The sequence below is a fragment of the Dendropsophus ebraccatus genome, chromosome 3 (genome assembly GCF_027789765.1).
Source record: "Dendropsophus ebraccatus isolate aDenEbr1 chromosome 3, aDenEbr1.pat, whole genome shotgun sequence".
NCBI classification, from domain to species: domain Eukaryota; kingdom Metazoa; phylum Chordata; class Amphibia; order Anura; family Hylidae; genus Dendropsophus; species Dendropsophus ebraccatus.
Genome location: NC_091456.1, coordinates 183,925,850 through 183,951,131, shown reverse-complemented (window position 1 = coordinate 183,951,131; position 25,282 = coordinate 183,925,850). Strand labels below are relative to the sequence as shown.

The window sequence follows — 25,282 nt, the reverse complement described above, 5'->3', positions numbered from 1 at the left end:
TTGTTATTTTAATCTTATTATACATATATGTTTATCCCAGACAGATTTCCTGTTCATTTACCATTTTATTTCCAGAAATAGCACCACCATTGTCAATGCATTGTATCTTTTATTGTTTATTTTATTTTTGTTCATCTCTACTGAATTGCAATACATGTGATGCAGTGTTCTTCTAATCTTATCCAACTGGCCGCTGCATAGACCGACTTCATTCATGTATCTATAGTCTTCAACCTTGATCTGAGCCAAGCCATTGCTTACTCATGCAGGGTGGCACAATAGCTGCTTTGGATTTCCATATGACCTTGCTCTCAGTCTGATAAAGGTTTAAGTGGTTTTTCAATTTAAAGGGGTACTCCAATAAAATTTTCTTTCAAATCAACTGATATCAGAAATTGCCAGAGATTTGTAATTTACTTCCATTATAAAAAATCTCCAGTCTTCCAGTACTTATCAGCTGATGTATGTCCTGCAGGAAGTGGTGTATTTTTTCCAGTCTGACACAGTGCTCTCTGCTGCCACCTCTGTCCATGTCAGGAACTGTCCAGAGAAGCAGAAAATGCCCATAGAAAACCTCTCCTGCTCTCTAAACTAGAAAGAATACACCACTTCCTGCAGGATATACAGCAGCTGATAAGTACTGGAAGACTGGAGATTTTTTAATAGAAGTACATTACAAATCTCTGGCACTTTTTTGCACCAGTTGATCTGAAAGAGAACGCGTTATTTTTATTTTTTTTTATTTTTGTAGCCTACTCCTTTAAGGCTATATGCACGCGACGGCCGTTGTTTGCCATGTTGCTACGGCAGATATTGCAATGTCAGCTGTAGGAGCATTATTTTAGTTCGAGATTGACTGATGCCCCTTTGGGTGTGCCTTTAAATAACAAGTCCATTGACTTAAATGCAAAGGACAGTTGAAAAAAAATTACAGCATGTGAACAAGTCAAAATAACGGCCATCCGAAAACGTCCGAAAAAATTGACATGAGCATTATTTGTACGGCTGCTGGCAAACAACGGCCGTCATTCGCTGCATTGTGTGTACTATCGGCCGTAGTTTGCGTTGACTTTGGAAATGATCGCTGATAGAAGAACAGACTTTTTTTTTTAAATGGTAAGAACGGCCATTGTGTTCTGAAAAAGTACGTCGTGGGAACATAACCCAATGTTGCTGAAGCTTATCCTTGTATGATAAAAAGCTCTGAACAAACTACTGATGTGTTCCTATTTCTTACATTCCCCATAGTAACATCACACTTCTTATAGCGATGGTGTAAAGTCTAGTCGGTCGTCCGTGGTTTATATAATGTCTAATTGCAGGAAAAATCAGTCTGGAGTTCAGGCGGCTTCGGTCTATTACTCCTGAAATATTCCCAGATTACCGCTTTATAACTACAGCTCTGTAACTTTTTCACTTTTCTCGGCCGTGTCGGGGAGGATTTGTTATTTGTTCTAAAGTTACTTCGGCTTAACCTACACCTCTGCCCCCCCCCCCCCCCAGTTATCTCTTCCTTTTCCCATTGACATTGGTTATACAGTCGCCCATCAGGGACTATGTGGAATCTGCAAAACTGTGAGAATATTCTTTTTATTCCGTCACACAGTAACAATGTGTCATCCACCTATAGTGTAATAACATTGTGTCATTGTTTTTTTCCCTTTAGAATTTCCATGGAATTGTAGCCGGGATAAGAGCTGGGAATGCCTCTGTTTGGATTAAACTGCGGGAGGAAGAGACAAGAAGGTGAGTACTCTGCGACAGCTTTGATATCCTATTATACTAGGAAAGAATTGTACACTGCTGCGGAATCTGTTGGCGCTATATAAATAAAATGATTAATATTACTATTAAAGGGGTTGACCAGGATTAAGAAAATATTGCAGCTGTCTCCCAAAAACAGCGCCAGGTTGTGTGCGGAATTACATTTCAGCGCCTTTCATTTCAATTGACCTGAGCTGCAATACCGCACCCAAACTGAGGGCAGGAGAGGCGTTGTTTCTGGACAAAAAAAAAAAAAAACGAAACAAAACAGCTATCCTGGATCACCCCTTCAACTAGATCTTATAAAACCCTAGAGAACCATTGCATGGAATATTCAGATAAGTCAGGGCCAACATTACTTCTGACCCCCAGGTTTGCTCCCTGGTGGTCTGAAAGTGCAGTAGTAATGTTTCCTGTGGCCATGGATAGTGAAGGGGTTGAAATGACCACCTCTAGTGGTCTAAGATAGTGTTGGAGTTAATGCCAGTGTCCCTGGTGGTGAGGGTCATGCCAGAGGGATTGCATATCTGTCTTCCATAATTTCCCATAATGGTGTCCATACACTTTCAGTCATTCAGACGTCTGTTATCCCTCCCCATACATAGGAAAGTTTGGCAGTGTTCCTGTGTTCTTCATGGGGGTGACCTTAGAGAGGTCCCGCTGCAGTTTATCTCTCCCAAAACAAATATTTCAGGCTTGATTTTCTATCACACCGACCCCTATATCCACCAACATCATCTGTTGGTGGATGGCCGGGAGAGCCCCATACACCTTCGATAGACACTCAAATCCATTGAGAGCGGCAGGTTCAGCTCTCTGTAGTCTAAGGTATATGGGGACGTGATTTTATGACTCTCCTCAAGAGAAACATTACCCATATGATTCTACAATGTAAGGACTCTCTGCAGCCAGATCCCTGCAGTGGTGTAACTGTTCCTTCTGGAGAGTTTCCTGGCTTGGCTTGATTCCCCAGTCATGTTCTAAGGCTTACATTACTATGAAATAAGAATAACCTAGCGTTTATTTACCATGTACAGTAAGTAGTCATTGATTTTTAGAGAGTGTTAAAGGTGAAAGACAAACAGAGCATGGTAACAGTCCGTCCCATATCTGTGTACACATTGGGAGATTTGTTGGCTTTTGATCTGTCATTGAGCATTCGTAAATATTGTATCTTGGATTATAGAGGTCTCTATGACGCTTACATGGTATATGTATTGTTGTTATATTTTATGGTTCTGTATCTTTTTGCGGGACATCGACACCATACTGACTGCTCATCTTCATACTGTGCACCCCATTTGGATTATGTTATTGCTGGCAGGACCTTTATGACTGCGTGACTTATGCTAGTTGGTGACGATAGGCTGCCTTCCCCAGTTTGTGTGTATTATAGTAGTTATATCTATATCATAAAAATCAATGTCTGTCTGTCTGTCTGTCCTCTATAGACTTCCAAACGCCTGAACCGTTTGACCCCAAATTTGGCACACAGATACATTGGGTGCCCGGGAAGGTTATTGCCAAGGTCCCGTCCCCGCCAGATGTACAGGAGGGGAGGGGGAGGGGAAAGAGAGGCGCCCCATAGAGATGAATGGGAAAATCTCCTCACTGCAAACACAGGTGATATAATTAGCTGCAGCAGACACGGCAGTTGGAGCCTTAGCAACCAATAGGATTACTGCTTTCTTTTTCACATGGAGCAATGGTTGCTAGGGAAGCTGCCTCACAACATCCACAGTAATAACTGGTAGACCCCCTACTCCATCTATACAGTACAGGTATACAGGACCCCCTACTCCATCTATACAGTACATGTATATACAGGACACCCTACTCCATCCATACAGTACATGTATACAGGACCCCCTACTCCAACTACACATTACATGTATATACAGGACCCCCTACTCCATCTATACAGTACATGTATACAGGACCCCCTACTCCATCTATACAGGACATGTATACAGGACCCCCTACTCCATCTATACAGTACATGTATATACAGGGCCCCCTACTCCATCTATACAGTACATGTATATACAGGACCCCCTACTCCATCTATACAGTACATGTATACAGGACCCCTACTCCATCCATACAGTACATGTATATACAGGGCACTACAGGTATACCAAACTGTGACTGGATAACACTGCCACACCAGACCTGACCAATACCGCCATACTGTGACTGGATAACACCGCCACACCAGACCTGACCAATACCGCCATACTGTGACTGGATAACACTGCCACACCAGACCTGACCAATACCGCCATACTGTGACTGGATAACACTGCCACACCAGACCTGACCAATACCGCCATACTGTGACTGGATAACACTGTCATATAAGACCTGACCAATACCGCCATACTGTGAATGGATAACACCGCCACACCAGACCTGACCAATACCGCTATACTGTGCTGGATAACACTGTCATACCAGACCTGACCAATACTGCCATACTGTGACTGGATAACACTGCCATACCAGACCTGACCAATACCGCCATACTGTGACTGGATAACACCATCATATCAGACCTGACCAATACTGCCATACTGTGACTGGATAACACCGCTATACCAGACCTGACCAATACCACCATACCGTGACTGGATAACACCGCCACACCAGACCTGACCAATACCGCCATACTGTGACTGGATAACACCGCCATACCAGACATGACCAATACCGACACACTGTGACTGAATAACACTGCCATACGGGTAAATACAACCCTGCAGGTATACAGGACACTACAGGTATACAGGACCCCAAAACTATACACTACAGGTGCACGGGACCTCCACAAAACTATATACTACAGGTATACAGGACCCCAAACTTTACACTACAGGTATACAGGACCCCAAAACTATATACTACAGGTATACAGGACCTCCACCAACTATATACTTCAGGTATACAGGACCTCCACCAACTATATACTACAGGTATACAGGACCCCAAACTATACACTACAGGTATACAGGACCTCAAAACTATACACTACAGGTATACAGGAACTCCACCAACTATATACTACAGGTATATAGGACCCCAAACTATACACTACAGGTATACAGGACCTCAAAACTATACACTACAGGTATACAGGACCTACACCAACTCTATAATACAGGTATACAGCACCTTCACCAACTCTATACGACAAGTATACAGGACCCCAAATATACTACAGGTATACAGGAACTCCACCAGCTATATACTACAGGTATATAGGACCCCAAACTATACACTACAGGTATACAGGACCTCCACCAACTCTATACTATAGTTATACAGGACCCTCAAACTATTTACTACAGGTATACAGGACCCCCGAACTATATACTACAGGTATACAAGACCTCCACCAATTATACACTACAGGTATCCAGGACCCTCAAACTATAAACTACAGGTATACAAGACCTCCACCAACTATACATTACAGGTATACAGCACCAACTATATACTACAGGTATACAGGACCCCCAAACTATACAGTACAGGTATACAGGACTTTCACCAACTGTACACTGCAGGTATACAGGACCTCCCTCAACTATACACTACAGGTATACAGCCCCCCCCCTCAAATACACACTACAGGTATACAGGACCCCCCCCAACTATACACTATAGGTATACAGCCCCCCAAGTATGCACTACAGATATGCGAGACCCCTAAAAACTATACATTGTGGGTATACAGAACCCCTCCAACTATGCACTACAGGTATACACTAATTCCACTGATTAACTCAGATGAAACAATACCTTTAGCTTGGCCTCCTGGGCACCTTAGAACAAATCTAATTAACACACTGACACTTTATACCCGGGCAGCGCCGGTTACATTTTCTAGTTCTTGTATATAGGAGCAGTATTATAGTAGTTATATTCCTGTATATAGGAGCAGTATTATAGTAGTTATAGTCTTGTATATAGGTGCAGTATTATAGTAGTTATATTCTTGTATATAGGGGCAGTATTATAGTAGTTATATTCTTGTATATAGGAGCAGTATTATAGTAGTTATATTCTTATATATAGGGCTAGTATTATAGTAGTTATATTCTTGTATATAGGAGCAGTATTATAGTAGTTATATTCTTGTATATAGGAGCAGTATTATAGTAGTTATGTGGCTCAGGGAAGAAACAGAGTGCTGCACATCACACCCATGGCTGATACTAGTGCCGCTTGGCTAAATAAAAAACACATCAGAATTTTGTGTATGAATTGATCAAGCCATACTGCCCCATGTACCTCGTGCCGGTATCTGATACACATGGGTCCCTACACTAAGTCCACACCGTGCCAGTCAGTGGCCACCAACCCCGCAGGCGTGCACAGCCAGGGAACGGGGGCCATGGGACAGCCCTGCGACCCCCATGCCACAGGACCAGACCCAAAAACACCACACCAGAACCCGGCCAGCACCGCCGGCGGAGAAGGTCGCCCCCAAGCAGAACAAGTCTGGATAAGGTATTGCGCTCACCATAGCTGCAGCAAACAGAATGGGAAAAAAAAAACAGGAGGGATTAAAACCATGTGCACTCAGGTGTCTCCTGCTAATTGCGGTCATGTGGGTCTCACCAGGAGGAGTGCAATACACGGAGAAAAGAGAGAAACAAAATGTGGCTCAGGGAAGAAACAGAGTGCTGCACATCACACCCATGGCTGATACTAGTGCCGCTTGGCTAAATAAAAAACACATCAGAATTTTGTGTATGAATTGATCAAGCCATACTGCCCCATGTACCTCGTGCCGGTATCTGATACACATGGGTCCCTACACTAAGTCCACACCGTGCCAGTCAGTGGCCACCAACCCCGCAGGCGTGCACAGCCAGGGAACGGGGGCCATGGGACAGCCCTGCGACCCCCATGCCACAGGACCAGACCCAAAAACACCACACCAGAACCCGGCCAGCACCGCCGGCGGAGAAGGTCGCCCCCAAGCAGAACAAGTCTGGATAAGGTATTGCGCTCACCATAGCTGCAGCAAACAGAATGGGAAAAAAAACAGGAGGGATTAAAACCATGTGCACTCAGGTGTCTCCTGCTAATTGCGGTCATGTGGGTCTCACCAGGAGGAGTGCAATACACGGAGAAAAGAGAGAAAACAAAATGTGGCTCAGGGAAGAAACAGAGTGCTGCACCTCACACCCATGGCTGATACTAGTGCCGCTTGGCTAAATAAAAAACACATCAGAATTTTGTGTATGAATTGATCAAGCCATACTGCCCCATGTACCTCGTGCCGGTATCTGATACACATGGGTCCCTACACTAAGTCCACACCGTGCCAGTCAGTGGCCACCAACCCCGCAGGCGTGCACAGCCAGGGAACGGGGGCCATGGGACGGCCCTGCGACCCCTTATGCCACAGGACCAGACCCAAAAACACCACACCAGAACCCGGCCAGCACCGCCGGCGGAGAAGGTCGCCCCCAAGCAGAACAAGTCTGGATAAGGTATTGCGCTCACCATAGCTGCAGCAAACAGAATGGGAAAAAAAACAGGAGGGATTAAAACCATGTGCACTCAGGTGTCTCCTGCTAATTGCGGTCATGTGGGTCTCACCAGGAGGAGTGCAATACACGGAGAAAAGAGAGAAACAAAATGTGGCTCAGGGAAGAAACAGAGTGCTGCACATCACACCCATGGCTGATACTAGTGCCGCTTGGCTAAATAAAAAACACATCATTTGCTGCAGCTATGGTGAGCGCAATACCTTATCCAGACTTGTGCTGCTTGGGGGCGACCTTCTCCGCCGGCGGTGCTGGCCGGGTTCTGGTGTGGTGTTTTTGGGTCTGGTCCTGTGGCATGGGGGTCGCAGGGCCGTCCCATGGCCCCCGTTCCCTGGCTGTGCACGCCTGCGGGGTTGGTGGCCACTGACTGGCACGGTGTGGACTTAGTGTAGGGACCCATGTGTATCAGATACCGGCACGAGGTACATGGGGCAGTGTGGCTTGATCAATTCATACACAAAATTCTGATGTGTTTTTTATTTAGCCAAGCGGCACTAGTATCAGCCATAGGTGTGAGGTGCAGCACTCTGTTTCTTCCCTGAACCGCATTTTGCTTCTCTCTTTTCTCCGTGTTTTGCACTCCTCCTGGTGAGACCCACATGACCGCAATTAGCAGGAGACACCTGAGTGCACATGGTTTTAATCCCTCCTGTTTTTTCCCATTCTGTTTGCTGCAGCTATGGTGAGCGCAATACCTTATCCAGACTTGTGCTGCTTGGGGGCGACCTTCTCCGCCGGCGGTGCTGGCCGGGTTCTGGTGTGGTGTTTTTGGGTCTGGTCCTGTGGCATGGGGGTCGCAGGGCCGTCCCATGGCCCCCGTTCCCTGGCTGTGCACGCCTGCGGGGTTGGTGGCCACTGACTGGCACGGTGTGGACTTAGTGTAGGGACCCATGTGTATCAGATACCGGCACGAGGTACATGGGGCAGTATGGCTTGATCAATTCATACACAAAATTCTGATGTGTTTTTTATTTAGCCAAGCGGCACTAGTATCAGCCATAGGTGTGAGGTGCAGCACTCTGTTTCTTCCCTGAACCGCATTATAGTAGTTATATTCTTGTATATAGCAGCAGTATTATAGTAGTTAGAGGCTAGATGAAGCGGGAAAGTTAGCCCGCGAAACGGCTGTCGCCACGGTGCACAGCACCTTTGGACCTGTCTCCCCCTGCCCTGAAGTTGCCTGCATGATGACATCTTATCAATAAATCACCATCACTGCATTAACCCGGTGAGTGCCGCTGGTTTTTACTTTCTCAATGGCTTGTTCTGATTATAGTAGTTATATTCCTGTATATTTGAGCAGTATTATAGTAGTTATATTCTTGTATATAGGAGCATTATTATAGTAGTTATATTCCTGTATATAGGAGCAGTATTATAGTAGTTATATTCCTGTATATAGGAGCAGTATTATAGTAGTCATATTCTTGTATATAGGAGCAGTATTATAGTAGTTATATTCTTGTATATAGGAGCAGTATTATAGTAGTTATATTCTTGTATATAGGAGCAGTATTATAGTAGTTATATTCTTGTATATAGGAGCAGTATTATAGTAGCCATATTCCTGTATATAGGAGCAGTATTATACCGTGTTTCCCCGATAGTAAGACACCCCCGAAAGTAAGACATAGTTGGACTTTCGGGGGCTGGGCTAAAGTAAGACATACCCCGAATGTAAGACATAGTACATAGGGCGGTATTTTTGTACTTTTATGTCCCTGCGCCCGTCCTGTCAGAGGCTCGCACGCGCGCGCACACACACACACGCGCGGCCCGGCACGAGCGCTGCACGTCATGTGCAGGGACGCCGGTATTGGTGCGGGAGCTGAAGGAGCAGCAGGGCCCAGGTGACTGCCCGCACCGCCCCCGTCTGGTCCAAGCGACCTTCCCCCCACCCCCCGTGCGCGCACCTGTCCGCCCTCTCTGAGGCCCCGTCCTGCCGCACCGTCCATGCGCCCACCACCCGTCCGGTCCGGCGTCCCTGCTCACTGAGGGGAGTACAGGACAGCCGCCCTCACGTGCTGCTGCTCCTCCAGCTCTGACATGGCCGCCTCCCTGCACACACAGGACAACGTGTGACAGCTGACCTGTCATCTCATCCCCTCAGTAACAGTACAGGATAGGAGGAATAATGGGCTGCAGCAGGCGGGATAACTTATAGCTGTGTGTGTTATCCTGCCAGCTGCAGCACATCCATTCCTCCTATGTTACAGTCCTGCACTGTTACTGAGGGGACTACAGTCATACACCCCTGTCCGCCCCCCTATACAGTCATACACCCCTGTTTCCCCCCCCTATACAGTCATACACCCCTGTCCGCCCCCCTATACAGTCATACACCCCTGTCTCCCCCCCCTATACAGTCATACACCCCTGTCCAATATAAGACATACCCCAAAAGTAAGACATAGTGGGACTTTTGGGAGTAAAAAGAACGTAAGACACTGTCTTACTTTCGGGGAAACACGGTAGTAGTTATATTCTTGTATATAGGAGAGAAAAGAGCGCTGCACCTCACACCTATGGCTGATACTAGTGCCTCTCGGTTGCATAAAAAACATCAGAATTTTGTGTATGAATTGATCAAGCCACACTGCCCCATGTACCGCGTGCAGGTATCTGATACACATGGGTCCCCACACTAAGTCCACACTGTGCCGGTCAGTGACCACCACCCCCGCAGGCGCGCACAGTCTGGGAAGGGAGGCCATGGAACGGCCCTGAGACCCCCATATCACAGGACCAGACCCAAAAATGCCACACCAGAACCCGGCCAGCACCGCCGGCGGAGAAGGTCGCCCCCAAACAGCACAAGTCTGGATAAGGTATTGCGCTCACCATAGCTACTGCAGATAGAATGGGACAAACAGGAGGGATTAAAAGCATGTGCACTCAGGTGTCTCCTGCTGATTGCGGTCATGTGGGTCTTACCAGGAGGATAGTAGTTGTATTCTTGTAAATAGTTGGAGATTTTATAATATTACAGCAGTGTTCCCCTAGCTGACCCTTCTCTAGTAAATAATGCCCATGCTTGCAGCAGCAGGAAGTATTCAGTAACACAATATATATCAGAGATTGCAGATACTGCAGCTTTCTAATATTACCTGCTGCACCTTCAAAACCTAACACATGAGCGGGTAGAGATCAGTTCTCCTCCAGGCTTCACCATTGGCATTCAGTGAAAGCTGTGACCGAGCTGTTAACTTTCTCCTACAATACACATAAACAGCGCTGGTCCAGGGCATTTCCTGTTGAAGGTGCCTCTGTTTGTTAATCTCGGTATTACATTTGTATTTCCGGAAATATTCCCTGTTCTTTCCCACTGAAATCACTTTTGGATCTGCATTTATAATCCTGAGAATGGAAACATCCAAAAATAGTGGAGAAATAGAAAGAACAACCTGTCCTGCCAAATGTCACAGTTCAGGCAGCCGGCACTGAAAGGGTAAATGAAGCCCAGCCCGTCTACCTCATCCTTGTAAAAAAAAGTGCTGCTGTGGCCTGATGATGGCGCCTTAAAGGGGTTGTGTCAATAAATAAACAAGGTCTAAACTCATGCATTATGGGAAATTAAACATATATCAAATGTACAAGCTTTTAGGATAATGTCCTGTTTAAGATATATAGATTTATAATCCCCCATGTGTATTGTTTTTATAATCTGTCGCCCCTGGTTACGACCCACTAAAGGTGCAATCTCCAGGAAGTAGTGGCAGTTTTTCTCCCCTGTGCCTGCAAGGGACTGTTGCATGGCAACTCCATGGTAACCATTTACAGTTTAAAATCATGGGGGAGAAAAACAGTACAGTGATGTAAGTTACTTTACTTAAAATAGCACAATTGTACTCTTTTAAATATATCTATGGGGTACACATTTAATTTTACAACCTTTGTTTTAAAGCAGACCTGTCAGCAGAACAACAGGGGTATAGATAACCCCATGGCTAGATAGGGACAGTGATCAGGATGCTGGGAATACCTGTTTCATTCCCATAATTTTTTTTTATACTAAGGTATAGTGCCCAGGGGGCGTTCCCCAGTATACCAAGAGTCCAGCCCATCAATTCTTTATCTAGTCAACAGGGTAGGTGTAAACACAGAGAACCCGCTCTTACCATTCTGGGGAACTTTTAGTTTTTTAGGTGTTTTTTTTAGTGTTTTTTTTTTTTTTTTTTTTGTAAAAAAAATAAAAAAATATCCATGAAAATGTCATCTAATCTGCATGATGAAAAGGTGGAAAAGTCTGAGTAATTCCTTTAAATGTACAACCAGCAGACATCTTGACAATGGGGAGGAGATACACGCCAAATAGAATCCAATTAGAAAGTTGTAGTTTTTTAAATTAAAAACCACTTAAAGTTTCCATGAGCCTCAGCAGCATTCTTCTGCCTATGCGTGTCCCATGTTTAAGGGATGGCTGTAAAGTCTGCTGGTGTATACGCTCAGGATGAGCTATGTGGGTACAAAAGTGCAAAAAGTCAAGAGTCATATACATTTTGCCGTCCATAGTGCATATTTATTGTGTTTGCTTATTGTCCTTAGGCCTGTAAAATAATGTGAGAGGAATGTTAAGAGGCATAATGTGTACTGTATGAGGAATGTGCAAGATGGGAGCAGCATGAACAGTTTACTCAGTGTCCTTAAAAGGATCCTTTAGTTCTTTTTTGAAGAAATCTGTATTTAATTCACAATTTATTTTCATAATGGTGTGACCAGCAATTTTCGGCCGTTCAAATTCTCTTCTTTCTTTAACATAGATACATGATAAAATTCTGGCTGCCCAGAGCCACCTCTAGGGGGAGCTCACAACATATGGCTGTATACAGCACACACATCTATGGTGGTGGCTGCAGAAAGAATTCTATCAGTAATCCTATGGCTGGAAAGTAGTGGATTCTGAGCTCTGTACCTGAAAAATTTTAACTCAGACCCATATATTAATATATTACGATTAAACCAGTACAGAATCTTGCTGGAAGTGTTTTATACGGATTCTTAACTTTTCTGCATTGTGAGAGATGTAGTTTTTCTTCTACAGAAGGAGTTCAGGTATCTTGTTTGGTGCAAAAACTACATGTCCCACAATGCAGCACATTTTGCCCATAACGCAGGGATGGGGAACCTCCAGCCAGGGCCGGACTGGCCATCTAACATTTCGGGCAAATGCCAGATAGGCCGGTCCTCTTTGTGGGCTGGTCTTGTCTGTTTCCTGGTGATGTGCTCTTTCCCTGCACATCTCCAGGATCAAGTAGGCCTGGAGGCAGGGTGTCATTACCAAGATGGATTACCTAAAGGGGGAAGTCTACATGAAGGGGAGAGGTTATACTACAAGGTGGATTACCTACAGGGGGGTGTATACATGAAAGGGAGGAGTTATACTACAGGTTGGATTACCTACAGGGGGTGTCTACATGAAGGGGAGGAGTTATACTACAATAGGAATTACCTACAGGGGGATGTCTACATTAAGGTGAGGGGTTATACTACAGGGTAAATTACCTACAGGGGGATGTCTACATGTAGGGGAGGAGTTATACTACAAGGGGGATTACCTACAGGGGGATGTCTACATAAAGGGGAGGGGTTATACTACAATGGGGTTTACCTACAGGGGATGTCTACATGAAGGGGAGGGGTTATACTACAAGGGGGATTACCTACAGGGGGATGTCTACATGTAGGGGAGGGGTTATACTACAATGGGGATTACCTACAGGGGGATGTCTACATAAAGGGGAGGAGTTACACTATTGGGTGGAATACCTACAGGGGGATGTCTACATGTAGGGGAGGAGTTATACTACAAGGGGGATTACCTACAGAGGGATGTCTACATGTATGGGAGGAGTTATACTACAAGGGGGATTACCTACAGGGGGATGTCTACATGTAGGGGAGGAGTTATACTACAAGGGGGATTACCTACAGGGGGATGTCTACATGTAGGGGAGGAGTTATACTACAATAGGAATTACCTACAGGGTGATGTCTAAATGTAGGGGAAGTTATACTACAAGGGGGATTACCTACAGGGTGATGTCTAAATGTAGGGGAGGAGTTATACTACAAGGGGGATTACCTACAGGGGGATGTCTACATGTATGGGAGGAGTTATACTACAAGGGGGATTACCTACAGGGGGATGTCTACATGTAGGGGAGGAGTTATACTACAAGGGGGATTACCTACAGGGTGATGTCTAAATGTAGAGGAGGAGTTATACTACAAGGGGGATTACCTACAGGGGGATGTCTACATGTAGGGGAGGAGTTATACTACAATAGGAATTACCTACAGGTTGATGTCTACGTGTAGGTGAGGAGTTATACTACAAGGGGGATTGCAGTATAATATAATAGTAGGAGCATGTGAATATTCGGGCTATAAATGAGGTGAATGTGCAGCAGCTGGCATATATCTTGCTATGTATGATATCTGGCCTGTGACAACCTTTTATATCCAGTGAATTATGCTGTATACAAGTCCTCGATGACTTTGCAGTATCACCAAACATGGTCTTGGGGGAAAATCCTACAAGTAGCAGCAGCAGCCACCGTCTATCTGTTCTGCTTCTAGAAGGATCCCTGTTGTTGTGGAAGTTTATGATCTGCCTTTGGGTTGATGTTTTTCTCACTTTTGTAGCGTTTTTGAGACTCTTTGGCAGATCCAAATCGCAGCATGTGGCGTTTTTTTTTTTTTTTGCAAGCAGTGGCCTTTTTTTCCCCATAGATTTCAATGGGAATTTTCTGGTTGACTCAAAAACGCCATTGCCGTGTGTCTGGCATTTTTTTCTGCTTTTTTTGTCACCTTTTGTAGCTAGGTCATGTGATGGCAGAGGGCAAAAAGTTCAGAACACAAAAACGCCTAAACCATAAAAAATAACATTCACACATAAACGCAAAAGGAGCATGTAAGTGGCGCCAGGCAGAGCCAGAGGACGCCTCTGGCTCTTCCTGGTGCCACTGACATGCTCCTTATAAGATGTTGAAACAGTAAATTATCTCACCTGTTCCCTATACGGACGTCAAGCATACAGCTAATAAATGTACTTCAGAAAACCATGACTAAGGACCCAGTGGGGTCTGAAACGCGTCGGTGTTATATGTATGTCCAATAAAGCATTCAATAATATTGGAGCTGGAGAGGATCATTTCTTCTTTTCAGATAGATAGATAGATAGATAGATAGATGATAGATAGATAGATAATACATAGATACATAGGAGATAGATAGATAGATAGATAGATATATAGATAGATAATACATAGATACATAGGAGATAAATAGATAGATAGATAGATAGATAGATAATAGATAGATAGATAGATAGATAGGAGAGAGATAGATAGATAGATAGATAGATAGATAGATAATAGATAGATAGGAGAGAGATAGATGATAGATAGATAGATAGATAATACATAGATAGATAGGAGATAGATAGATAGATAGATAGATAATACATAGATAGATAGATAGATAGATAGATAGATAGGAGAGAGATAGATAGATAGATAGATAATAGATAGATAGGAGAGAGATAGATGATAGATAGATAGATAGATAATACATAGATAGATAATACATAGATAGATAGGAGATAGATAGATAGATAATACATAGATAGATAGATAGATAGATAGATAGATAGATAGATAGGAAATGGATATCTAGCAGCTCATCACATGTCTTGGATTGTACATGTATGATCACAACCTTTGAGGCTATGTTCACACTGCGTAAGTTTCTGCACATAGTTTTGAGGTTGATGCGTACGCTTGGAAGTATACGATATACGCCCGCACAATGCACACTACGTATGAGCTTACGGCCGGATCGTATGCGGCGCTGTGAAAAATGAACAAGACCATTGTTTGAGGACGGAAATGTTGAAACTCACGGCCGTGGATTTCCATGCGGTCCCGTACGAAGTACTTATTTCAGCCAAATTGAACTTGATTTTTCGATCCAAAAGGTTCTGTGAGTTTTATTGGGCTGGGCGAAGATTTCCAAGTAAATGACCTGTTTCAGATCGCTTCGAATCAAGCTAGGGAAGCATAACTCTACTACGGGCGTATGTTCGCAGTTTGTACGCATCCGGCCGCATGTCGATTTTTCCCACGCCCGTAGTTTCAGCCGCACATGTACGCAGGCGTACGAAATGCAACCGGACTCATACGCAGTGTGAACATAGCCTTAATGTCTAAAAACTTATTACCTATACCACTATTATTTTTAGGCAAAGATAATCTGGTTAAAAGGGTTCTCCAAAATTAAGAAAAAAAAACATAGTTGCTTTCTTCCAAAACAGCGCCACCCCTGCTCTTAGGTTGTGTGTGGTATCACAGCTTGGCACTATTCACTTCAGTCGAATACCACACACAAACTGAGGACAAGAGTGGTGCTGTCTGTGGAAGAAGGCAGCTATATTTTTCTAATCTTAAGCACTTTAAATTTTTTTGTGGTTCTATATGTGAAATGTACAGAAGCCTCTTACTCTGCTCTTTATCCTTATCCACTATGAGTAATGCAGAAGAATATTCCCTTTATTATTCAGAAAGCCTTGTCACCTGCTGAGGTTCCCTATGGGTAAGGTTGGTTGGGGGCCCACTCAGACTTACTCGCCCCCCCTAGGCTGAACCCCTAGCTACACCCCTGCTGGGAAGACAAAGCTTGTAGTTTTGCAACAGCTGGATGGCCGAAAGTCCCTGCCTTAAAGGGATTCTCGGCCTACTTGTCTGCTACAGCTTAAAGGATCATGTTATGTTCTAACCAGGGCATCGGTGTCTTTATAAAGAAACAACCAGTAAGGATTTATTCTCAACGAACGGATGGTACTAGCTGTTTGGTGGGTGGGTTGGTGGGTACAGAGTCACTTTAAAACCTGGCCTGGAATGTAGCAAAAATCACCTGGACCGTCGGTGCCAATTGGCTTCTACCAATGCCGGATTATGCTTAGATGTGTTACTAGGCCTCTGGTGCTCAGAATATTTTTACTTAGTGACTATTTTTATACCTGTGTGATTATTTGTTATTGTAGTGTTATTATTAAGCCTTGGCACTCGGCCTCCTTTGTTCTGCTTAGGATGTCTACATTTCATAGTGAATGCCTCTTAGTTTGATATAATAAGTTTATGAGCCTACTAATAGACATTTAACCCTGAGAGATCCATACACACTTTACCCCACAAAAAAACAAATAGAATGACAAGTGGGCTTTAAAGAGAACCAATCACGGCCGAAAATCCAATTTTTTTTTCCTTATTGAAAGAATATTATAATTTTATGAATATTTGTAAATACAATCAATCATTTTTATTGCCGCGTTTTTTAATTGGAGCAGGGTCGGGCGCCGCCATCTTGATTACGTCACTTGCGTTCCAACGGTGGAACACAAGTAATGTAATCAAGATGGCGGCGCCCGGCCTTGCTGCAGCGGACAAGAGGATTAGGTAAAGAATAAAGATACAGACTGCAAAGGCAGTCTGTATCTTCATTTTGTGGCGGAATGGTCATTGTGTGTCAGGGGACGTGCATGGGCGATAGTGTCTCGTATTTGGTGGAAAGGCCTGGGCATAAGAATGTTGTGTGGTTATTGGTGGTTTACATTTGCAGTTCTTATTATTGTGTCTTTAATTATATTGTAATCTTTATGATCTCCCTTGAATATGGAGTCCGACCCCGATCACATAACATGGCCCGAGCTCAGCCCATTGTTTGTCCTCAGACTTTGTCACTTTGCTTCCTTATGTTTAGGTTTCTCCTTTCTGATGATTAACGTCGACCTCAAGTTACATGACTTCTCTACATGAACTTTTTACTCTTTGTGTTTCGTAATGATTATGTTGTGTTGAGCGTTGCCCGGGGATGTTAGTGTGAGAAGGGAAGAGCGTTCTTTATAAGGAAAAGAAGGTGATGAAGGGGCTCCCGACTGTACAGGGTGAATAGTGCATCCTATGTCCTTTGTCTACTCCATTAGGCTTTGTTCACACATAGGGGGAGATTTATCAAACATGGTGTAAAGTGAAACTGGCTCAGTTGCCCCTAGCAACCTATCAGATTCCTCCTTTCATTTCTCACAGACTCTTTGGGAAATGAAAGGTGGAATCTGATTGGTTGCTAGGGGCAACCGAACCTGTCTCACTTTACACCATGTTTGATAAATCTCCCCCATTGTATTTCTGTCAGTCTTTTTTCAACCAAAACCAGGAGTGGGTTGAAAACACAGAAGCTGTGCAAATACACTCATCGGCCACTTTATTAGGTACACCTGTCCAACTGCACGTTACCACTTAATTTCTAATCAGCCAATCACATGGCGGCAACTCAGTGCATTTAGGCATGTAGACATGGTCAAGACAATCTCCTGCAGTTCAAACCGAGCATCAGTATGGGGAAGAAAGGTGATTTGAGGGCCTTTGAACGTGGCATGGTTGTTGGTGCCAGAAGGGCTGGTCTGAGTATTTCAGAAACTGCTGATCTACTGGGATTTTCACGCACAACCATCTCTAGGGTTTACAGAGAATGGTCCGAAAAAGAAAAAACATCCAGTGAGCGGCAGTTCTGTGGGCGGAAATGCCTTGTTGATGCCAGAGGTCAGAGGAGAATGGGCAGACTGGTTCGAGCTGATAGAAAGGCAACAGTGACTCAAATAGCCCACCGTTACAACCAAGGTAGGCAGAAGAGCATCTCTGAACGCACAGTACGTCCAACTTTGAGGCAGATGGGCTACAGCAGCAGAAGACCACACCGGGTGCCACTCCGCTCAGCTAAGAACAGGAAACTGAGGCTACAATTTGCACAAGCTCATCGAAATTGGACAGTAGAAGATTGGAAAAACGTTGCCTGGTCTGATGAGTCACGATTTCTGCTGCGACATTCGGACGGTAGGGTCAGAATTTAGCGTCAACAACATGAAAGCATGGATCCATCCTGCCTTGTATCAACGGTTCAGGCTGGTGGTGGTGGTGTCATGGTGTGGGGAATATTTTCTTGGCACTTTTTGGGCCCCTTGGTACCAATTGAGCATCGTTGCAACGCCACAGCCTACCTGAGTATTGTTGCTGACCATGTCCATCCCTTTATGACTACAAGGTACCCAACATATGATGGTTACTTTCAGCAGGATAATGCGCCATGTCATAAAGCTAGAATCATCTCAGACTGGTTTCTTGAACATGACAATGAGGTCACTGTACTCCAATGGCCTCCACAGTCACCAGATCTCAATCCAATAGAGCATCTTTGGGATGTGGTGGAACGGGAGATTGGCATCATGGATGTGCAGCCGACAAATCTGCGGCAACTGTGTGATGCCATCATGTCAATATGGACCAAAATCTCTGAGGAAGCTTCCAGCACCTTGTTGAATCTATGCCTATGCCTTGTTGAATCTATGAGGCAGTTCTGAAGGCAAAAGGGGGTCCAACCCGTTACTAGCATGGTGTACCTAATAAAGTGGCCGGTGAGTGTATTTCCATTATAATTGGTTAAAAAAAGGACTGATGGGAATACTAAGTGTGAACATAGTGTACAATATTGTCACCGGAGCGGCCGCTTCCCTTACCAGGGGCCTCGACCGTCCTTGTTCCTACACTTTTTCTGCTGCGGCGCCGGACGTTGCATCCCTGATGTCAGGGAATGTGTCCACCTGCAGTCCAGCCCCCCCATGAGTTCTCTTACCCATCCATGCTACCTGTCCATTGCTTATCCGGCCATGCTACTGTCCATTGCTTACCCGTCCATGCTACCTGTCCATTGCTTACCCGTCCATGCTACCTGTCCATTGCTTACCCGTCCATGCTACCTGTCCATTGCTTACCCGTCCATGTTACCTGTCCATTGCTTACCCGTCCATTGCTTCCTCTCTTCACCAGCGCATGCATCCCTGTCTCAGTGAAATTTAAAGGGCGCACCCTTATTTGCAGCCCAGCTGTATATACCGTATATTACCCATCCTGCCCTCTTCCCTTATTGGAGTCCCTACCCATTAAACTGTTCCTGCCCGTACCCTGCCCGTTGCTGTATGCCTTGTTGTTTGCCGTTGCACCTCACCCACCACCGCAAGCAAGCCAAACCAGGGGTAGCGACCTGGGGGGCCGCCCACTGCAGCAAGCCCGACCTGCCTTGTGGCTCTGGTAAAGACAAGTGGCCCCTCAGGGGCCTATTCCACCGAGCGATAATCGGCCGAATCAGATCGATAATTGGCCGAATCTTCCCTATTCGGCCGAATATCGCTCCGTGGAATAGAGAGAATGATCAGCTGATGATCGTGTCATCGGCTGATCGTTCATTTAGGTTCAGACCTAAAATCATTGTTCGCCACCAGCGCATCGCTACGGTGGAATAGCGATACGCGGCGGCGACCGACGATTTCAGCAGCATCATACATTACCTGTCCGGGCTGCAGGTCTTCTCCTTCTTCCTCCCAGTCCCGCACCGCAGCAGCTTCGGAGCGGGGCTGTCTAAACTGACAGACTGGCCGGAAGGAAGAAGGAGAAGACCTGCAGCCCGGACAGGTAATGTATGAAACAAGAGCTGCAAGAACATTGGTAACAATGTCCCTGCAGCCCTCACTTAACGATCATCAGGGCCGTGGAATAGGCCCAGTAAACGAGCGTCGATCTAGTAGATCGGCGCTCGTTTACATCGTTGATCGGGGCCTGGTCGGCCTGTGGAATAGGACCCTTAGATTCCGCTCCCTGGTGCAGCTCTCTCCATCGTTCGCTGTGGCCCAGTGGATCCACATCTTTAACCTTACAAATACTCTATAAGTTGAGTATCTTAGTGCTTACATTGCTTTTCGTATTTCACGAGAAGTAGGGCCGATGCGTGAAGTGCATTGCTTAAATATGTTTGTGTGTATGTTTTGCATCTTTTTGGTCTTGTTTTTTTGTACTCAGCAGATTTATCAAGCTGTTGTGTCCTTTTTTCCCGTTTTGCACCTCATTCTTGCGTCAGCTGTAGCGTGCAGAGTTTGTGTAGCGTGACTGTCTCCATTTCGTTTATTGTTTGTGACTTTTTCAAAAGTTGCTACATTTTGACTTTTGCAATTCCCAACGATTTCGAGAATGAGGCCTTGAATATAGATGAGCGCAACTGGAGCATGCTCGGGTCCGGTCGTTCGGAATTTGAATACTGGTGGCTGAAGAAGTTGGATGTAGCCCTTGGGAGTCCAGGAATATATGGATACATCCATAGGCCATATCAATGTTTTCCAGGACTCCCTAGGGCTACATCCAACTTCTTCAGCCACCGACATTCAAATCCTGAACAATCGGCTCAAGCATGCTCCAGTTGTGCTCTTTTCTAGTCTTGAATCATTGTCTTAAAGGGAATGTGTCATCAGAAAATGACCATGATTAAATAATGTTTTTTTAAAGAATTTTTGGTGACATTTTTTCTAATTCTCCATTTTTCTATCTATATTATAAAATAATCCTAAAATCTTGCAATTTTTCTCAATACTGGGGCTAAAACTAAGCTGAGGCGTCCTGTTGTGTCTGTGGTGATAAGAGGAGGCTGCTGTAAAGTGATCTGTACAGAATTGCAGCGTCATGTGACACCAGTAGATAGAGGAGACAATAGCAGCTCCCTGTGGGATGACCTCTTTACAGGTCACAGAGCGCGCTCAGTAATGTCTCTTATTCATCTCAAGGGGACAGTCCGTCTATTGTTGTCTATGTCTATGAGGCTTGTGTAAAGCGTCACTAAATGCTGTGACAGCTCAGGCAAGTTAGCTGCCTCCATAATAATCTACCAAAAATTAAATAAAAAATACAGTCAGAAAGCAGAAACAGATTAGAATAAAGGTTATAGTATTTGACTCTAATCGGTAAAAGAAATTCTAGGCGACACATTCCCTTTAAATAGAGAGGTAAGTCGTCACTCCATTTGTTGTCTATGGGATAAGACTTAAACATCGATATTCCAAAAACAGAAAGTAGACATTATACAGTCAGGGTAGCAAATAAAATAATGCATTCGAATCTATCATTGGTCAAAGACAGCAACTTGCTGATCCATGCAAAACAATTACACAGGGCCCTGTTATTGAGATAATGGGGGCCCTAGCAGCTGGACCCCCCCCACAATCTGTTGTTTATCTTATCCTATGGATAGGGGCTAAGTGTTCTAACTGGGAATACTCCTTTAATAGGGTGTCCACGATTATCAACTTATAGCTGCTTTCATCCCAAAACATTGCCACATCTCTGCACAGGTTGTGTCTGGTACTGCAGCACAGAATCATTCATTTCAATGGAGCTGAACTGAAATACTAGATACAACTCCGGGACAGGTTTTGGAATAAAGCAGCAATGATTTCTAATGCAGGACAACCCCCCCCCCATCCATACACCCGTATATAGATGTAAGAGATGGGGGACTCCTAGATAGCAGTTTTCCCTGCCAGTCATCCAAACTGGTACTTAATAGGAAAAGGAAACTCTACATCTCCAACAATGCGATATGAGGTCTTCTCCTGTGTCTCATGATTTCGGATGTGACTGGGGTATGATACTTGGCTATGGGGATTTTGCTATGTATTTTATATAAAGCTGCTTTGTCTGGTAATAAGTAAAGTCAATAGCTTTTAATTAAAGAAAAACAGCCTCATATTCTGAATTCTTATAGTAGTTAATCTCCAGCTGCAGTATAATCCTCCCCCGGAGAGAGTGACGGGCGGACATCATAGGACATGCTTATAAATACGCTGCACCCCCACCATCACCCGACACCCCCCCCACCGGGCTGATGTTTTGCAAATAATTATAAAGTGCTGGATATAGTAAGTACAGCAAGCCCTAAATACTGTACGGCCATGTTATGTGAATAGTAACTGTACACACAGGGGCCTGGCTAGGATTTGTGGGGCCCCATAGCACAAAAACGGCAATAGTTATAAATCCTGTAGGCCCCCCCTTCCCCAGAACACCGCACTCACCTCATACACATGCGATGCCCTGGCCCCTGGGGGCCACTTCCGCAGTGCTGGTGTTATGAGCGGGCAATGACCGGGGCAGCTGCAGGGGTTATACTTGTCACGGTATAGGCCCGAGGGCGGCACAGCTGTAGGGCCGGTCTGTGGAATCTGCGGGTGATGATGGGCATGCAATTCTTCGCTGCACCTAGTCAGGGCACCAGTTAGTGGACACCAATGCCAGGGTTCAGTAACAGCGGTTTTATTATAGAAAAGGTAACTAGTAGCAACAGTTCTGTCCGGATGCAACCGGGTATATAGCAGGCTCGGACAAATAAAGCAGGAGTGGTGCTGCATAGGCTGTGAGAATACGTGCCGGATGATGGGAGTAGGAGTATGAGAGGAATAGCGTTGCTGGGTGGATTAGCTTGAGAATAATACTTGCTGTGAATCCTTGCAGCGATGAGGAGAGATAACAGAATGACACCCAGATGAGAGAGAAGAATCCGGTCACTTGAGCAGGCAGATACAGCCGAAGACTTGAATACAGCAGAGCACTCGATCCACAACTCCTCTGAGGCAGACGACACACAGAGAGGGACGACACACATCCTCCTTGCTTGGAAGCAGGGGGAAGACTAACTTGTTAGGAGGAAGTGGGAGGTCACATGGTTGCTCCTGGCCAGAACTAGTCGGCCATTGGAGGAACCATGGTTACAGGTCACGTGATCAACAGCCTTGCATACCACTGTACACTGTAATAATACACAGGAATACATGACAATACACATGAAAATGCACATTACCAGAGAATACTAGGGGAAAACCAGCAGCAGTTGCAGTGCAAACACTTACCAGAACAGGCATTGACACAGCAATAGAAATGGCCATAATAGGAGTAGTAGTCTGCATGTTCTGGGACACTGCATACCTCCCTAGCAAATTTGAGCCGACCTCGGCGAATCTAGAAGGCAGCAAACATGAATAGACTGGACAATCAAACAACAGGAATGAATTATGAGAGTGAGTGTGATGAGGTGTGTGTTTCCCACGCCCAAGGCACAGGTGAGAAGAGAGAGAATGAGAAACCCTAGTGGCAGGACTTCACCTAGGGGTGCCTAACGTACTCTGGCGACCAGGTAGCTAGTGCGTGAACCATCTGACGTGTAAGCCAGGACAACTTAACTGCTGGCGGGGGACCCTCAATATTCCAGCCAGTTAGACAGTAGGTTTTCTGTTAAATGTGTTACCCTACTGGAAAAGAGAACTGTGAAGACCTGTGTACTACCTTGGCGTGTCTGAGTAGTGTCTTGGATACCTGGAAGAGAAAAGAACAAAATAATAAAAGCAAACATACATGGGGAGCTCCCTTTCATACCACTCAATCACACACACAAGCACTCCACAGGCCAAACACACGAAAAGATATCCAAAGTGCGATATGTATGGACAAGTGTGAAGGTTAGGTATGACTATGTGTGATAACTACTGTGTTGGGACAAGACGGAGGCGAACAAATACTGGAAACAAAAAGGAAGGGAAACACAAAAGACAACAAATACTGCGAGGTCTTGAGGAGAACTGGCTCATATGAATCTGAATGAAAATCTGAGAGAAATCTGAATGAAAATCTGTGAAAAATCTGAATGAAAATCTGAGAAAAATCTGCATACAAACTGGCTCAACTAAATCTTTCCAGCTATAGATACGATAATAATACACAATACTGAGACTGGATGAGAAAATACACTCCTACATAAACTGGGCTTTCTCTGAGGTATATGTAAACTGACTTCTCTTACTCAGAGGAGGAGCTATCTGACTTAGACACTGGAAAATATACTGTTTTACAAAAGAGGCACTCTACTCTGAGGCAATCTATGTAACCTTGTGCTTACTCAGAGGAGGAAATACAAAGACTTCGATAACACTGGAATGCAATAGTAGAAAAAAAAAAATGCAATAATGAAATAAGTGCAATAATACCCTGTGTGGAACACACAATCACAGGAAAGTGCATTAGGAAGGAATGGATTAAGTGTCTCTGTTAGGTAGAGTCTCTTTTAGGCAATTAGACATCGTCCATGTAAAAGGCTCTGGGACAGGCACTAGAGAACCTTTTGTTACTGTAAGTGTCCATCAGCTCATGGCTGGTTAGTACAGGGAACTTGGTCAGGAGGACCAGGCACGAACCTTAAATGTTGCAGGAACTAAATGGTGGAACAGCACACAAAAAAAACACAGTCATAGAACTCAGCCTTTGAAGAGAACACCTAATAGAGGTGTCCTGGAGGACCCCAAATGGCACCCCTCTTCTCCCAGGAGTAATACCGGGAGGAAGCCGGAGCAGGAGCCTCATCTGCTGCGGTGGTGACCACGAGGCTAGGGGTCACGGTGGTCACAGGAGAGACAGTAGGGGCTACTGTGGTCACAGGAGAGACAGTAGGGGCCACATGGTAGGTAGCGGTGGTGGTTGCAGCTTTAGCCACGGCAGTGGTAGGGGAAGTCACCGTAGTAGCCATGGTGAGGGGGGCTTTAGCCACCGGAGGTAGCAAGGTTAGGGTCTGCTTGATCTCATCCGCCAACTTCTTGATAACCGGGTCGTCCCCAAACACCCACTGAGGCAGGGATGGTGACTCGGGCCCGGGGAGCCTCCAGGGACTGGCGTAGCAGGTGGCCTTAAAGTTATCCCCCTGGCTAGAGGCAGGAAGAGGGGCGCCCGGAACCCCGGTACTCACGGATCCATCGTTTTCTGGTGAGGTCGATCCTCCTGTGGAGAAGGCAACCTCGGGAGTGCTGGAGCAACGAGATCCCGGTGAGACGCTGGCGATGGAGACAGGCTCTTCCTCCGGACCGTTGGAGACTGGTGTAGAGCCCCAACTGATATCGCTGTCGGAGGGTGGCGGCATTAGCAGGCACGCAGGATTGAGCAGAGGCAGACTCTCAGGCAGTGTAGGCATCACAAGCGCTGGGGCTGCAGGCAGGTGCTCTTCATAGGCCGCCATCTTGCGTTCCACTGGCCGGAACTTGTAGC

General features: G+C 45.2%; 1 protein-coding gene across 2 annotated transcripts in view; it reads left to right on the top strand.

Annotated features, from left to right (window-relative positions):
* Positions 1-25,282, top strand: part of LOC138786344 (phospholipid-transporting ATPase ID-like) — a 123,072-nt gene that overhangs the window by 28,299 nt on the left and 69,491 nt on the right. For both annotated transcript variants that reach the window (XM_069963305.1, XM_069963306.1), the window contains exon 2: positions 1,667-1,746. In XM_069963305.1, coding sequence (XP_069819406.1) covers positions 1,704-1,746 — 43 coding nt within the window. In that variant the 5' untranslated portion in view covers positions 1,667-1,703. The remainder of the gene's footprint in view (positions 1-1,666; positions 1,747-25,282) is intronic.